The 17,680-nt window shown below is 41.7% G+C and overlaps 1 protein-coding gene across 1 annotated transcript; it reads left to right on the forward strand.

The window, feature by feature from the left end:
- Nucleotides 1–519: 519 nt before the first annotated feature.
- Nucleotides 520–17,062, forward strand: unc45b (unc-45 myosin chaperone B). The gene is made up of 21 exons (XM_079516336.1): nucleotides 520–657; nucleotides 1,971–2,648; nucleotides 3,723–3,884; nucleotides 4,350–4,386; nucleotides 6,152–6,327; nucleotides 6,538–6,627; nucleotides 6,825–6,992; nucleotides 7,393–7,558; nucleotides 7,980–8,150; nucleotides 8,385–8,559; nucleotides 8,987–9,287; nucleotides 9,981–10,075; nucleotides 10,487–10,628; nucleotides 10,865–11,005; nucleotides 11,597–11,724; nucleotides 12,033–12,099; nucleotides 12,785–12,898; nucleotides 13,086–13,201; nucleotides 14,142–14,259; nucleotides 15,083–15,238; nucleotides 16,221–17,062. Exons 3-21 carry the CDS (start codon nucleotides 3,723–3,725, stop codon nucleotides 16,491–16,493), a joined length of 2,796 nt encoding a protein of 931 aa, XP_079372462.1. The 5' UTR covers nucleotides 520–657; nucleotides 1,971–2,648; the 3' UTR covers nucleotides 16,494–17,062.
- The last annotated feature ends 618 nt before the right edge of the window (nucleotides 17,063–17,680 follow it).

Raw genomic sequence — 17,680 nt, forward strand, 5'->3', positions numbered from 1 at the left:
TGATGAGTCCCTCACTGCATGTTAATACAAATTATACAATATTGAAAACAATGGTAATAAATCATAAAAGGTTTATGGTGCTGACTGCTGAATAATTATTTTGACAAGAACCCACCTGTAAAATAAACGCATGAACTTCTTATTGTGGCCACTAAGGGCCAGTGTTGAATTGCTAAAATAAGAGTAAAGTAAGAGTTTGTTTGATGATTCTGAAATAAACCAATTATTATTACAATACAAGGCAGTGATGAAAACCCAGTAGGCTATAGGAAACAATACAAGCTCATGCATGGCTATAATTGAAGTCGATCATTTCACATTGTCACCTACCCATATGCTGCTGTAGTGATAAACTGAAGTCAAGTCAGCCTTTTTTTCAAAGGCTTTGGCACAGCTTGAACCAATCAATTTCCATGGCAACCCCAGTCCAGCCCAGGCATCACCTCGAATATCTCATGATGAAATTCGCTTCTCATAACATGGTGGTCACTGCAGGCTCTTTCTATCTAGTACAACAAACAACCTTATATTGTACTTGATGGAAATATGTAAGTAGCATGGGTTATATTGAGGTGAAATTAAGAGATATTCAATTTGTATTGAGTTGTACGCAATGAAACGCATTAGAGCTATGGAGCAGAGCTAACTGCATGTCTGGTAAGTAAATGTTAGCCCCCTGTTTAGACCAATCTGAAAACTATATGGTAACCACTTGAATACTGAGAATAATCGATGCAACAAGTTGTGAACTTTCTTTGGGCAATGCCCACCCAGATTAGATTTTGTGCCCTCCATTAAACTATTAATTAATAGTTTAATGGAAATTCAATAATAAAAGGTACACTGGCACTGCACCAAGTCGGATTTGTTTTGATGTAGCACACCTGACGCAGCACGGTGTTGTTAACTTGTGATGTATGCAGCACGGGAAATTCAAATATTTTCAGTGAGAAAACAGAATACCAATAGAAAACTAGTATAATGGACATAAAGAAGTAGCTCAAAACGCCGCAAAGATTTTATCCATCTACACCTGAAAAATCAGACCCACCACCAGGCGATACAAGACAAGACGATGAAGAGTGTGAAATATGCCGGGGTGGGTACCCTCTATGGGGTACCCAGATAATGAAGGTCCTCACCAAATTGCTATGGTAGGCCACCCATACTCTAGAGGCCACCGGGTGGTGCTATAATGAAAGCTTCTTTACCCATTTTAATTTAAAGGCCATAGGAGTTGGTTTTCTGGAAGAATCTGTATGCAAAAAATATCCAAATAGACTTCTAAACAAGTACAAGGTTAATATAGCAACAGTAATAGGTTAAATATAAAATAAATTAGGACATTGGAGATATCAAAGTGTCAATGAAGTGAACAAGACATTTGATCAGGCTCTTTTGATGTTCAAAGTTCTGTGATTTTCTGGGTGACTGATAAACCCATTAGTAGTGTTCAATACAATCTTAACAGCATGGAATTTGGCACATTGTGAAATGCTTTGGAGAAAGGCTATAGGCCTACAGTATAAATGCACCATTTAGAATTTCATTTATATTTATCATAACGACATGAAAATCATGGTTTTATGTTCCTGTGTTTGTGTTCTATTGGGTATTGCAATTTGGTCCAGGCTGTACGTGGGCCAAAAGAGGGGCTTTTGCCCGAATCAGTAATTCTTTATCACAATGATACAGGCAATACATTCTATTCTATGTTCAGACCCACATATAATGGACAGACAGTGGTGGACAAAGAACTCAAAATGTTTACTTAAAAGTATCAATACCACAATGCAGACATAAAAGTAAAAGTCCAGTATTCAAAAAAATATACTTAAAGTATCAAAAGTAAAAGTGGAGCCGAAGTAAAAGTACTGCAATTTGGAAATACTCCAGTAAAGTAAAATATCATTAATTTGTTTTAATTACATTGCAAGTCATGCAATCTCACTTCTCCCTTCTCTTTCCAGAAGCTGCCAGAAGGTCCCAGACTGTTTTCTGTCATTACAGCTGTCACTCCTGCCACCCCCTCCCACCCCCCACTCACACTACTGTCTACCACCACACTCAACCAACCTTGTCCCTTGGCTTACACCTCCCACCCTGGCCCGCCCTGCCCCCGGCACTTTAGTGACATAGACATTTGCTAGAGTTCTCTTCTCAGCTGTCACCATGTGTATGCCCTAAATAGACATTATCAGGACCAGACCAATGTTTCTGAGGAGGGGTGATGATTACAGTTAAACCACAAACTTTGGTTGCCATGTATATACTTTTGTTTCAGATACTTAACATTTTGAGATGTTCAAAATAGATAACATAAAAAACAAAACAAAAACAAAATATTGAGCAGTTGATTCCCCAGCAGATTGTTGTAATCTTCTCTCTTTTGGTTTTTGCAGTATGTTCAATGCACCCCTATGTGTTATGAGAGGTGGTACCCACCAAGTTCTGTCCCACCTCATTGAGATCCAATATAAATCTAAATAATGTAAGGGGGACTGCTAATGTATGACAAAAAACAACTTGGTGGTAACTGCAATCAGGGATTGAAGCTCTAGAACTAGAACAAGAAGGGAAGACAACAAGAGAAGAGAACGGAACAGAACAGAACAAACGGAAGACACGAGAGAACAGTAACAGTAAAGGTATTGTACAGCTTTCATTTTAGATTTTAACCACTGTAACCATTATTTTAGACTTTGGCTATTCAAAAATAGCAGATCTACAAGCTCACATCGCGTCACTTCGTGCCATAATGAGCTTGTAGATCTGCTATGTGCTATTTCTTTTTAATATATATTGAAACTTTAATTTATATATAATATTTTGAGATGGCTTAATGGGTTAAGTGGCATGTTCCTATGGGGTTTATCAGAACTGGGAGAGAGAAGTTGTTATTGTTGTTATTGTTAATTAGAAGAGTGGTATCTGTGAAAAGAAAGACCTGCTGTGGTGGTAGTGTCAAGGCCCAAATAAGGCATGAGGGGAGGCCATTTAAAGTTAGAGATAACACGTGCAGGCCAGGGCCATTGTTGAAGAAGGAGAGACCCAGGTCAGAGCACACTGCACAACCACAGTGGTGAGAAACTTGACTTTATGAACTAACAATAGCAACAAAGCACTGTATTATTATTACTACTTCATTTCTTCAAGTTTTTCTGCATTCAAGTTTTATACTTTGATTTGTTTATCTCAGAGACTGAAAAGTTAAAAATGATTTTAGTGTAATATTACTGTGGGTGGAAGTGCTTTAACTGACAAAGGGTTCAACTACTGTATTTTTTTTAAACAAATTATAATTTGTTTTGTTTTTAAGACTAAAATACATTTTAAGACATGCTTGCTTTCCATAACTGCTGACCAGCAGAGATTTCACACCCAGACCAGTGTTCATTTTGACAGCAAATTTTAATTTAGTTTTAGTCAGTCTATGGGATAAAATTCTATTTAGTTTTAGTCATATTTCAGTCATCTGAAATGTTATAGTTTTAGTCTACTAAATATAAGATTTTTGTCGACTAAATCTACAGTTGATTTTGTCAATTAAATGTACTGTATGTTGACGGGCCTTGATGGCGTCGTAATTCCTGACTTGCACTCCTGATGTGTTGCGTTGTGAGCTTGTTAATTTCAGAGCGCAATCAAGCATAAAATGGTGACGAAATTAATTCTGTTTCACACCCAGACGACATTACGAATTATTTTTTTATCCCCATCAGATGGAAGACCCAGCCCAGTTAAAAGATGAGGGGAATAACTATTTCAAGGAAGGAGACATGGACAAGGCCATTGAGAGCTACACAAAAGCTGCCAAGCTGTGCAAAGACAAGAAGATGCTGGCCATCATTTACAAGAACAGGTCTGCCTGCCACCTAAAACAGGTAAGCACCTCATTGAGCAAGCAAGCAAACCAACACGAAAGGCATGAATCATACACACAGGAATCTCTTATAGGGTCTCCTGGACCCCAAATATTTTCAGATGGGGGTCTGCAGTTTAATAAGTAACAATTTAAGGGACATGAAATCTCTTATAGGGTCTCCTGGCGCCCAAATGTTTTCAGATGGGGGTCTGCAGTTTAATAAGTAACAATTTAAGGGACATGAAATCTCTTATGGGGTCTCCTGGCGCCCAAATGTTTTCAGATGGGGGTCTGCAGTTTAATAATATGTGACGATTTTAGGGCCATGAAAATGTTTGAGAACCACCACTGGTGTGAGAGAACTGATCTTCATGCCACACGTTTCTTGTCAGCATGAGAGAAATCATACTATAAACTTAAAGAGTGAATGAGGCTTCATTCACATTCTGCAAATCTTTAATAGAATATTCCTCTTCTCTTTCAGGAAAACTACGCCCTCGCAGCCTCTGATGCCTCCAAAGGTACAACAAACTGTTTTTTGTGTTTTGTGTTTTAGGTTATTGGATTCTTTTAGATTTGAAGTTTTACATTGTAATTAGCAAAACGGTTCAGTATTTTTAAAGGCACCTGTCTTTTTAAACATCTGTGATCATGCAGAAAGCTGAATAAACATAGACATGAACATGACAGGACACCACCCCTAAAACAAATCACATTATTCCATGTCCAAAATAACACTTTATTACAACTCGCATGCATATTCCTGCCTGGGATCCCTTCATTGGCTCCCAGTCACACCTAGGGCTGATTTAAAAGTCGTAATTGTTTTTATTAAAAAAAGGATTTCAAGTTGTATTTGTTTTTAAAGCCCTGAATGGACTAGCACAGTGGTTCTCAAGCGTTTTAGCCCGTGACCCAAAAGACAAATTTGATGTCTCCCTGGCCTGGGACCCAAAGTAGTGAAAGATGTCCCCCTGGCCTGGGACCCAGAGTAGTGAAAGATGTCCCCCTGGCCTGGGACCCAGAGTAGTGAAAGATGTCCCCCTGGCCTGGGACCCAGAGTAGTGAAAGATGTCCCCCTGGCCTGGGACCCAAAGTAGTGATGTCCCCCTGGCCTGGGACCCAAAGGTCCCCCTGGCCTGGGACCCCCTGGCCTGGGACCCCTGGCCTGGGACCCCCTGGCCTATGGGACCCAAAGTAGTGAAAGTAGCCGATCTACGAGGTCACAACGTGGCACAAAGCAGCGTGTTGTGAGCTGCTTTTTAATCATTTGTTTTGTAATTTATGGAATTTCTTAGATTTTTCATTGATTTCTTGAATGAAATTAGTGGAAAAAAAGATTTAATTGGTTTTAAATTCATGATTCAAATTCATTGGGAACGTTTGCTTTTGAACATTTATTGTCCGCAAACCGCAAATGGGTCCCGACCCAGTGTTTGTGAAACGGTGGACTCGCGCCTCCCTCCACTACTCTAGCCCTTGACACCTCTAGGTCACTTATCCTCTGACCAGGTGCTTCTCTAACGTTCCCGTGAAACCAGCTGAAGCAAAAGCCTGATTGGGCCTTTTCGGTGTGCTGCCTCAAAAGGATGGAATAGCCTACCCCCTTCCCTTGACACTTTTAAATCAAGACAAAAAACAAAAACCTTTTGCTGCCTGGCCTTTGAACCTTTTCATACCACCTTCTGTCCTTGGTGTTATAGTAATTTGGTTACATTTGGCTTTAACTAGCCTACATCAAACCTGTTGCAGGGCGATCAATTGGCACATTGACGCGTTGCCTGGGAGCTTGTAGATCAGTTATTTTTGTAGATGTAGAGCAGAGGTCTTCAATGTTGAGGTCTCAGTTGAGAGAGAGATGAAGTATAGGGAACCCCAAACGTTTTAATAAATTCCATATTGATTCCAACTTGACCTTTCACTCTCTTGGCTTGATCATTTTCTTCCCCCTCTTGACACCAAACATTTTTGCCAAATTCCAAAAATAGGCGATCTGAGCTTGTAGATTTGTTATTTAAGCTTGTAGATCTGATATTTTTTGGCTAAAGTTCTCTTCAGAAGGTGGTTAATGCAAAACACCCCTGGTGTAGAGTGAAAACTAGTCCAATAAACTAAGTATCACTATCTGATCTCTGAGGCTTTAACCGCCTGTTATTCTGTTATATTTTATTATGCTGTTTGTTTTCATTTACACTGTAAAGTGCCTACAGCACTTTGGTCAACTCTGGTTGTTTTTAAATGTGCCTTGTGAATAACAATGGTCTTGACTTGTGTTTTGAACGATAGCCATCGATGTGGATCCAGCGGACGTTAAGGCGTTGTATCGGCGATGTCAAGCTCTGGAGAAGCTCGACAAATTTGACATGGCCTTCAAGGACGTCCAGAGGTGTGCCACCATCGAACCCAAGAACAAGACCTTCTTGGAGACTCTTCGCAGGCTGTCGGCCGTGATCCAAGAAAAGGTCAGTCACCTGTCAGGAATATGAAGAGTTTTCTCCGGAAACAGAATGACAAATGTGTTCATACTACATCCAGTAATAGTAGACCGTTTCACTAATCACTGCATGTAGTAACTTCATTTTGAAGCAGTTTGCTGGTAGTTTAACAGAATCCTTTTTCTTCACCTATGAGACTGGTAAAGATTAACTCTTTTTTTGGTCCCCCCCGCACAGCTGAAGTCAAATTACTCCACGGACGCCAGGGTGAAGGGCATGTTCGAGATCCTGATGGACCCAGAGGCAGAGACGGATAAGATAGAAAGAGTTAGTACTGTCTTTTATTCCCTTTTACTGTGTCACGTACGGTGTAACGTGCTGTGAGCTTGTACTTATGCTAATGAAAATGTATGGATATTCTTGTAAATGTTGGACAACATTTGAATATTTTGGAAGAGTTTTGCCTACAATGTCATTGTCCATCCGATTGAAAGTGGTTTAACTTGTGGCCTTTTCGTCTCCAGGCTGCCAACAACCTGGTGGTCCTGGCCAGAGAGGACGCCGGAGCAGAGAGGATCTTCCAGAACAACGGAGTGCCTCTGCTGCTGAGCCTGATAGAAACAACCAAAGCGGATCTGATCCTTGCTGCTGTCCGCACCTTCGCTGGGATGTGTACCGGCCACAAAGCCCGGGTGAGTAGTAGTACCAAGCATCCTGTTTATTCATAATCATAATACTGTACACGCAAATCCAAATATGCAACTTTATTTTGTTTATTACGAACATCCCTTGAAGTTTGTTTGGTATATTTGTAGAAACAATATACACACTGAGACAGAGTAGATACATTAGCACATACAGAGACACGAAAGTACATACAGTATGGCATATAGCTGTCTAATGTCTATTATAGTTCACCATATCTGGCAATAAATCAAAAGAATGTGTTGGTTACAAACGCAAAGAAATTAGTTAGTTAGAATCTACTTTTTTAAGCTCAGTGAGGAACAGGTGTGGTCATTATCAAGATTTGATCCCAGGCCTGCTAAACGCACAGTGTGACTGACATAATGTTTCCATTGACCTCATCAGACCATGGCCATCATTAACATGGTGGGCGTCGATAAGCTGTGCAACATCATGGCTCTCGACAACGAGGGCATCGCCCTGGCAACATGCGTCCTCTTCCAGTCCATCAACGACTCGCTCACCACCGCTGACCACAGGATTTATGGGAAAGAGGAGGCTCTGGTTTTGGGTAAGAGACACAATCCTTATTGTTTACTGTGAGCAGAACAATGATTTTGTAATGGGAGATTTGATATGGACTACAGCTAAGATTTCACACAGTGTGTGTACTGCAGAGATATGGCTGCCATGGCAGAGTTCAGTGAGAGACAAGCAGTTGTGGAAAAAGTACTAAAATTTTGTTTTTTTATTCATTATGCAGAATGTCCCATTTCACAAGTTTTCAAATGTATAAAATGTATAAAAATCTTTAAAAAATAGCTGATCTACAAGTCCACAATCCATTGACGCATTGTGAGCTTGTACTGTCTGTAAAGTACAAATACCTCAAACCTTTACTTAAATACAGTACTTGAGTAAATGTACCAGTACCTAGTACCATAGTTACTTTCCACCACTGGAGAGACAAGTAATTGTACTGTTTCACGCAGATGCGGCCAAGGATCTGAAGACCATTCTGCTGTCCCTGCTGGACATGGTGGCCAGTATGAAGGTGTCTGGACACGGCAGGGACCAGGCCCTCAACCTCCTCTCCAGGAACGTTCCCCGCAAGGACCTGAAAAACCTAGACCACTCCAAAACCCTGTTCACCATTGACCACGGTGAGTGGGGCCGCAGCGGGATTAGAATCGGTGTTGAAAGCACAATATAGAATCAGAATCTCTTCTTATATCTGCAGTCTCACTATGTCACTACATTACAGTCTCTGAGAAACACATATTCTACAGATATTTGCGTGTGTAAATGTGTTTTAAGCACATTGCACTAAATTGATTGATTGATTGATTGATTGATTGGTCGGTAGGTCAATTAATTGATAACCATCTTGTCCCCAGGCTTGAGGAAGATCATGAAGGTGTGTGGTCAGGTTCCTGACTACTTGCCTGACCAGCTGCCCATGACGGAGAACACACAGCTGATCGCCAGCATTCTGCTAACCAGACTTTACGATGACCTCAAGTGTGACCCCGAGAGAGACAACTTCAGGGACATCTGTGACGACTATGTCAAGTGAGTCTGTCGTTCTCCCAGTCAGTGTTACGTTCTCGTTCACCGCACAGACAAATTGGACTGGCATGGTGGCCATGATGTATGCATTGCAGGCAGACTAGTCGGTGACTCAAAGGTTGCTAGTTACTGTCTTTCTAAAATAGCAGATCTACAAGCTCGTAACATGTTGTGATGCGAGACGGTGTGAACTTGTAGTTCACACCGTAGTTCGTAGTTCGGCTTATAATGACACGCCATGATTAAAGTTGTTAATACTAAATAATATACAAATCAAAACCCATAGAGGGAAAGTCAATAATGTATCTGAAGTGAGAAGTGGATCCAATTGAAACAAAGTGAATTCAGGTCTATATAATCAATCGAGTTGACCTGAATCCAAAATGAACGGACCTCATCCTCCATCTTGCCCCCCTGTCTGTCACGATAGGAACAAGTTTGACCCCCAAGACATGGACAAGAACATCCACGCCATCAACGCCATCTCGGGCCTGCTGCAGGGCCCCTTCGACGTGGGCAACGCGCTTGTAGGGCGGCAGGGCGTGTTGGAGATAATGGTGGCGCTGTGCGGCTCGGAGCGCGAGGTGGACCAGATGGTGGCCGTGGAGGCCCTGATCCATTCCTCCACCAAGATGAGCAGAGCGTCCTTCATCATCACCAACGGAGTGGCCCTGCTCAAGGACATCTACAAGAAGACCACGAACGAGAAGATCAAGATACGCGCCCTCGTGGTGAGTGCTGTGCGAAATGCGCCGTGCGGATTATTTATGTTGAAGCTCATAATTAACTGCTCGAAACTTGTGGGGGGAGCATTAGCCAAAAATAGCAGATCTACAGGATCGCGCGTCGCAATAATGTGACGCATTGTGAACTTGTAGATCAGCTATTTTTGGCGAAGACGTTGGTGTGTAGACGGAAACAAGCGGTCCAAGTACAGTTAGGGTTGTCACAATTATTACATAATCGTCTAATCGCAATTATCTTGTCATAATCATCATAATCGTTTCCATGTTAAAAGATGTTCATACATTCATACAAGCAGAAATAGCAGATCTACAAGCTACAAGCTCTACAAACTTTGTGACGCGTTGTAAGCTTGTAGATCAGCTATTTCTGCTATTTTTACCTAAAAATGTACAAAGATGCCAGTCATTTTGGTATATTTCAGTTATTTGTCATATCTGCCCATGTTGTGTAATCGTGACAGCCGTATAAGTACAGTGCCAACTCCTGTCCAGTCTACTGAGTCTACTCTAGAGGGTTAAGGTGTTTTGAATTCTAGCCAAATGGATAGACAATCCCTCTCATACTGTGCTTTGTGTGTGTGTGTGTGTGTGTGTGTGTGTGTGTGTGTGTGTGTGTGTGTGTGTGTGTGTGTGTGTGTGTGTGTGTGTGTGTGTGTGTGTGTGTGTGTTCTCTCACAGGGTTTGTGCAAGCTAGGTTCAGCTGGAGGCGATGACTACGCGATGCGGCAGTTCGCAGAGGGCTCCACAGAGAAGCTAGCCAAACAGTGTCGGAAGTGAGTTATCCTGTGATACCTGAGACACTCTTGTTACTTATCCATGTGTCATTATGTTGCGTTAGGCAGGCTGCTGTCTTTTACAGTCAGCCTTTTTTTATAGTATGCACTATCCTACTGATTCGCAAATTACCGCTGTTTTGAGTTTTATATAGTTTTATAATTTGTATTACTTCTACAGTGTCACACGACGTGACAACGCTGCAGGGCTAAAAAAAATGTTTTCCTATTTTTCATAGGAAAATAAGTATTGACAAGAGCTTCTGACTAAATATCTATTTGGAACGGAGGTTATTTTTTAATGGTTAATATGTGTATTCTGTACTACTGGGAAATATGCTGTATACTGTATATTTACAGTGCATGCTACAACACATTTCCTGTGGTAAACGTCCTGTCTCACTCCTCCAGGTGGCTCACCAATCCCAAGTTCGACAACAAAACCAGGAAGTGGGCCATCGAGGGTCTGGCCTACCTGACCAACGATGCTGACGTTAAGGACGACTTTGTTGAGGATGAGCTCGCCATGAAAGCCATGTTTGAGCTGGCCAAGGTATGAAACCAACCCATAAACCCAGAAACACAATGTGACACTAGTTGTCATAATGCATCTGGGACCCAACCATGTGTGAGTGTAAAAGTCATGGGTTAATGAAAAGACATTCTGACATTTGGGCTAAAAGGACAACACAAAAAAGACCGGGGGACTTGTTTCCATCGTGGTCCTATATTATATTTACATTGACACAACACAGCTAATCATCATCATCTTTCCCCTTGTGTCAACAGTCCAAGGACAAGACCATCCTGTACGCTGTGGCTGCCACCCTCATCAACTGTACCAACAGCTACGACAAGAAGGACATCATGCCTGAGCTGGTTCAGCTGGCCAAGTTCTCCAAACAGCATGTCCCCGAACAGCACCCCAAGGTGAGGGGATGGGAGGGGCGGGTACTCACTTCATCCATCCATTCAGACAGTAGACTATACATTCGACACAACATCCACTCTGACAGTAAGCCACACAGTAGACAAAAGAAATTAGAGCAAAACACTTAAAGGAATACTTTTTCAACCATATCTACACATCTTCACGACTTCACCAGTAGGAGTAATGATCAATACATTGAATGTATCACGGACTGCTCGCACAGACATCAAAAACGGTATCTAGTCTCCTCTCCGCCACTAGGGGGAAATGTTTTCAAAGGGTCAGACTCAAAACCAGGCAATGATGAATTCTGGGTATTGTAGGATCATACGACAAAGCTTGATGAATACAATGGGACCATGTTTGTTGTTGTTTTTTGCCACATTCAACACAATTTGTTGTCACAAATTGAAACACCCGCAAATAAAGTATTATTTATTTTAATAATACCGTAAATATTGTTTAACCCATTATGACCGGGAAAGCATCTGTGTCTGTGAAAATCCTCTGTGAAAATTGGAGCAAAATATATTTCTTTTAACGTTGTGCCTGCAGGTGATAACTGTCTCGTGTGTTGTATGTGTCCTCAGGACAAGAAGGACTTCATTGAGAGGAGAGTTAAACGGCTCCTGAAGGGTGGCATCATCTCAGCTCTGACCGTCATGGTGAAGGCAGAATCGTCCATCCTTACTGACCAGACCAAGGAACTGCTGGCCAGGTGAGAGAGAGAGAGAGAGAGAGAGAGAGAGAGAGAGAGAGAGATAGGCAGACGTTTTATAATGTATCAGAGAGAGGTGTGTCACACACACACGCACGCACGCACGCACGCACGCACGCACGCACGCACGCACGCACGCACGCACGCACGCACGCACGCACACACACACACACACACACACACACACACACACACACACACACACACACACACACACACACGGCACGGTTCAATACAGAGCTGGTCATTTCTGCTACAATGTGATAAATGTGAAAATATTTATACAAGTGTCTAATTTTAAACCTCAGGGTGTTCCTGGCTTTGTCAGAGGACGCTAAAGACCGTGGAACCATCGTCGCACAAGGCGGAGGAAAGGTCTGTATAACACACAGTGATGTGTGAGTGTCATTTCATATCAAAGATTTGTGATGAGATGTGATCGAGTGACTCACTGAATATTCGAGCCTCACGCTCAAAGACTCAAAGTGACAGGCTATTCGTCTCATTAACCCATATAGTCCTGAGGTCGATTTTACAAATGCCTTCTAGTGTAATCAATTATTCAACATTTTTCAAACACTTTCAAGATTTTTCTCAAAAATGTCCAAAGATTGCAGATGCACAAGCTCACAGCATGGCACAAAGTGACATGCTTGAGCTTAGATCTGCTATTTTTTAATAGCCAACGCTAAAATGTTAACCCTTTCCCAGTTTAAGTACAATGTTGAGGCATTTCCAATTTTCACTACTTTTACTTCTACTCCCACTACATCTGATCTCAGAGGCAAATATTATATATTTACACCACTACAATTCTTTAAAACTAGTTACTAGTTACTTAGTAGATTTAGAGTGAGAGTATTATTCAAAACTACTTCAGCCCTATACTATATACTTTGGCTATTTGGCTACAGCCGATCTACAAGCTCGTGTCACACGTTGTGAGCTTCTAGATCTGCTATTTTCAAATGTTTTTTATTTTATTTTATTAAATTATTTAAATTATTATTTTATTATTATTACTGTCAGTAACTTCATACATGTATTGCTCTGTCCTCAGGCTCTGATACCATTGGCCATAGAGGGGACAGCTACAGGAAAGATAAGGGCCAGCCATGCCCTTGCCAGGATTGCTGCCATTTCCAACCCAGAGATTGCGTTCCCTGGAGAGAGGGTGAGAACAGCTCTGTGTTGGGGGAAGGACAGTGGATCAAACCTGAATATATATATATATATATATATATATATATATATATATAACTGGCATTTTCATAGCGGCATCTAAATGTCCCTTTGTCTCCGTCTTTCTGTTTCTTTCTGTCACACTGTCTCACTGGGTCTTTCTGCCTCTCATTCTACAGGTATATGAGGTAGTGCGTCCTTTGGTCTCCCTGCTTAGCACAGACAGAGATGGAATGCAGAACTTTGAAGCCTTGAAGGGCCTTACTAATCTGGCTGGTTTCAGTGAAAAACTAAGGTGAGACCTGTTAACAGAACAAGAATGCACTCTGTAGAACACAAACATCTGCCAAGGCCTAGAATTCTCCCCAGTTTGCCCCAGGACTTTTTGGTGTTATCCTTTTATCCTATAGTGCTGTTTACATTTTTGACATATTCAATAAAATCTCTAGGCTAGAGTAAAGATCATGGGGTCACCAAATCAAGAGCATGAGGATACTGGGGAAGAAGATGATGTTACATTTTGTCTTGCTTTGAGGCAATGTCAGTCGCGGCTGCATCTTCCTTGCTGTCAGGTAAAAGTGTATCGGAGGAGGCATGTAGCTGTCTCCCCAGGTCAACAGGATATGGGCATCTATTTTTTGCTGTATTATTACTTTGTAACCAATTACCAGTCACTATACAATAACAGATTAGTACCTGTACTTAGGCCTGTAATTTACCAAAGGGTAGCAAAATATGTAATTTTACAGTACTTTCTCATAAGAGATACTAGTAAATATCATCATTGACAATACAAGCATTATTTCACTAAAGGAAAGACAAGTCCTTGTTCATGTTGATTGGGAGCTCTGGTGGATCTTGGAGCTTATTTCTTCCTCTCGTCTCGTGGATACCGTGTACCAGACAGTGGCCTTGTGGTTAGAGTGTCCGCCCTGAAACTGGGAGGTCGGGGCTCGATCCCCGGCCGGGTCATACCAAAGACTGTAAAAATGGGACCCAATGCCTCCCTGCTTGGCACTCTGCATCAAAGGGTTGGATTGGGGGTCAAATCTACTAATCAAATGATTCCCGAGCGCGGCGCACGCTGCAGCTCACCGCTCCTTGGCTGCGGCTCAACCGCTCCAAGAGATGGGTCAAATGCGGAGAACAAATTTCACTGCGGTAACGTGTGTGACAAATCGTATGACTTTGACTTTGACTTTGTCTGATTCAGTTGTTTTGTTGTCTCTCTTCAGAGTGAAGATCGTGAAGGAGAAGGCTCTAGCAGAGATCGAGAACTACATGTTTGAAGAGCATGACCAGATCAGACAAGCGGCTGTCGAGTGCATGTGCAACATGGTTACCTGCAAAGAGGTGAGACTGGAGGAAGAACAACCATACGCCTCTTCAACAACCTGATTGCATAATCAGCATAATTAAGGTTTCAAAACCAAAGGACTGAAAACAAAATATCGACCATTTAATTAAGAAGTTTTAGTTCGTTTTCTGTCTGTTTATTATGTTTCTCGTAAGGCTTTTTGCAAATTCCAGTGAGTTAAATGTTACAAACAGTAAGCTTCAGGGATAGTAGATAATGTGCAAACTTAGATACTGTAAAAATGTTCCAGGGGCATGTAATGCCTGGCTGCTGGCTTATAAAAAACCTAGCCTGGGAAGCATTCCTTTCATTCCCCGTGATCAAGGGCATCGTCATTTTAGGGCCTATATGAATCCAACACGTTTCGGTGTTGGAATCATTTGTTTGGTATATCCATATTTTATTCCAACTCGTAGCGACTGGAGAGACTAAAACAGGAACGGGAATAAGATATATATATTTTTTTTTATTTATTTTTTTACCATCCGGTCTACCAGACCGGATCACACAGCGATTTAGAAACACAGACCAGGCTTTCCTCCGAGGTGGAAAGCCTGGTGACGTGAGGTTAGAGAAAACCTAAGCCCACAAATAGGGTTTGTGACACTGTCTTTCCCAGCTCCCAAAAAACATCCTCTACCCGACCAGATAACGGTCCATAAATAAAGCAATGAAGTTTCTGCACCAAAGGGATAACAAAAAATGTCTAAGTAATATAATCCACATTGAAAAACGATTTGGAGAAGCGCGCAATATAAATGCACCATTTACAATTTAAAAACCTTGAACTTTGATTATGTGTGTGTATGTGCTTTCCAGGTCCAGGAGCGTTACATGGAAGATGGTAATGATAAAATGAAGTTGCTGATATTGTTGTGTGGTGAAGAAGATGATAAGCTACAGATAGCTGCAGCCGGTGCTATCGCCATGCTCACTGCTGCACAGAAGAAACTCTGCAAAAAGTTGACACTGGTGGTACGTATATACTTACATTATGTTGTGCTTAACGTAAACTGACAGAGTTTCTCAAGATAAAACATACTGGGAGGTGTTATGTCAGATTATACAACAGGTCGTTTGGGGAAGCAATCTGATTGGTTGAAATAGCTATCTAGCTGTGCTTCAAACGAGCATGATGGAACGCCTAATCAAAACATAAGAATCAGCTGTGCTGAATCTCGCTGCTCTTCCAGAGAGGGTTGCTAGGCTAGCGATCTAGGGACATTTTCGGTCGTAGTGGCTACATCTGTCATTAAAGAATTAGGATTTGTTTTAGCTAATATCTTAGATATAATGAAATTGAGTTGACGTGGGTAACGGTAACTGTTGTATAATCGCATTATTACACTCGAGGGTCATGCTTTACCGTCATTAATGGCACTTCAGGCGTAATAACAGTAAAGCACATGACCCTCTCGTGTAATATTGCTTAATTCCTTCTCACAATAGATCGATGGGATTAAATATTCTTTCCCTACTTTATATATCAGCTACAGTATGATTAGAACACATTCAGATTGAAAAATGTGCACTCGTTCTCACCTATATACGGAGGCGAGGCGTCTGAAGGGGACTTTAGCCACGAGAGACGTTAGGCGAGCGAGGTGCCGTGCCGAACGTTGTGAAGTCACCTTCAGCCAACTCAGAGCCGTCCGAGTTATGTCCCGATAGTCTTGGTACCTCCGAGATGGCAACACCGCCTCACACCTGACACCTGTCAGTTAGTGGAGTTAGACAGGAAATGGGGAGAGAGAGAGAGACGGGGAGTGACACGCAGCAATGGTCATTGGAACCGGGATTCGAACCTGCGACACGTTGCATTAGAGCCTATATGTAGGGGTATGCTCTTGGACCGCTAGGCCCCACTGTAAAGATATATTTTTCTATATATACACACACAAAATGGCAAATAAATAGCCAAATGAGTGACAAAGCTTCTCTCCTCCCTCCTCGACAGACCTCCCAGTGGCTGGAGATCCTGCAGAGGCTGTGTCTCCACGACCACCCGGCAGTGCAGCACCGCGGCCTGGTCATCGTCTACAACATGCTGTGTGCTGAGGACGAGGAGCTGTCCAAGCAGTTGATCGAGTGCGAGATGCTGGAGATCCTGACGATCATCGGCAAGTCGGAGGACAACCCCAAGAAGCAGGTCGTGCTCGACGTGGCGCGGACCTGCCTCGTCAAAGCCATGGACATGGGTCTCATTAAGCCTTTTTCAGTGGGGTTTTAGTCGTAAACCCCACTGATCATCACCAATGGACTTTTATATTATATTTTATTTTCCTCTGTTGAATTTTTTTACATTAACCACTTGAACCCTAGTATAGGCTATTCTAAGGAGAACTTTAGACAAATGTAGCAGATCTACAAGCTCACGACGCCTTGCGCTGTTTTGAACTTGCATGTAGATCGTCTATTTTTGGCAAAAAGAGCAGACTAAGTACAGAGTGAAAGGTCAAGTTTACTATAGTATGGACGGTTTAAGACAGTGATTAGAGACTGAAAATGCACATTAGTTAACAAGAATCCAACACTGATGATAGTGCTGTCAAACAAGTCTGTATATCTATCTATTTCACTGTAGCCTATAGGAAAAAGTTTAATCTGCAACACAATTTTATACAATATAGTGAGGGTCCCCCATCATGCTTCATCTCTCTCTCAGATAGGGGGCCCTTGGGCTGAAAAACCCAGGGCTGCCTTCAAGATATATATTTTCTGAATGAAACAATATTGAAGAGTGGCTAGAGAAACGTTTAGGATTGAATGCTCTGCTTTTGATATTGTCACATTTACTGTAATGTTTTGACCTTTTTTAATGTTTGTGTTTGTTTGTTTAGTATTTGTTTTATTAAATAATTTAAATAAAATAATTGAAAAAACAACTTATCATTCGTGCAATTGTATGTTAAATGGTAAATGGTGCATTTATATAGCGCCTTTATCCAAGGCGCTTTACATAGATTGTGCATTACATTCACCCATTCATACACTGATTGCGGCGGAAGCCATGCAAGGTACCACCAACCAGCACATCGGGAGCAATTTGGGGTTCAGTGTCTTGCCCAAGGACACTTCGACATGTAGCCAGGAGGAGCCGGGATTCGAACCGCCGGCGGCCGACCCATGGATCATTGGATGACCTGCTCTACCTCTTGAGCCACAGTCGCCCCATGTTTAATTGTATTAACTATGGATGGGGTACCACGGTACCACAACAAAATAGCAAATTGTTATTATGAAAGTCAAATAATGAATCATTATGTTAATGCTTAAATTAATGAGAAGTGGTGGAAAAAGTATTCAAATGTTTTACTAAAGTAAAAGTATCGATAGTAGTATTAGTACTACTAGAAATACGCTTTTGTTTTTTCAAGTAAAGTCTGGAATTCAACATTTGCTCGAGTATATTGGAAT

The sequence above is a fragment of the Electrona antarctica genome, assembly GCF_951216825.1.
Source record: "Electrona antarctica genome assembly, chromosome: 12".
In the NCBI taxonomy this organism is placed as follows: domain Eukaryota; kingdom Metazoa; phylum Chordata; class Actinopteri; order Myctophiformes; family Myctophidae; genus Electrona; species Electrona antarctica.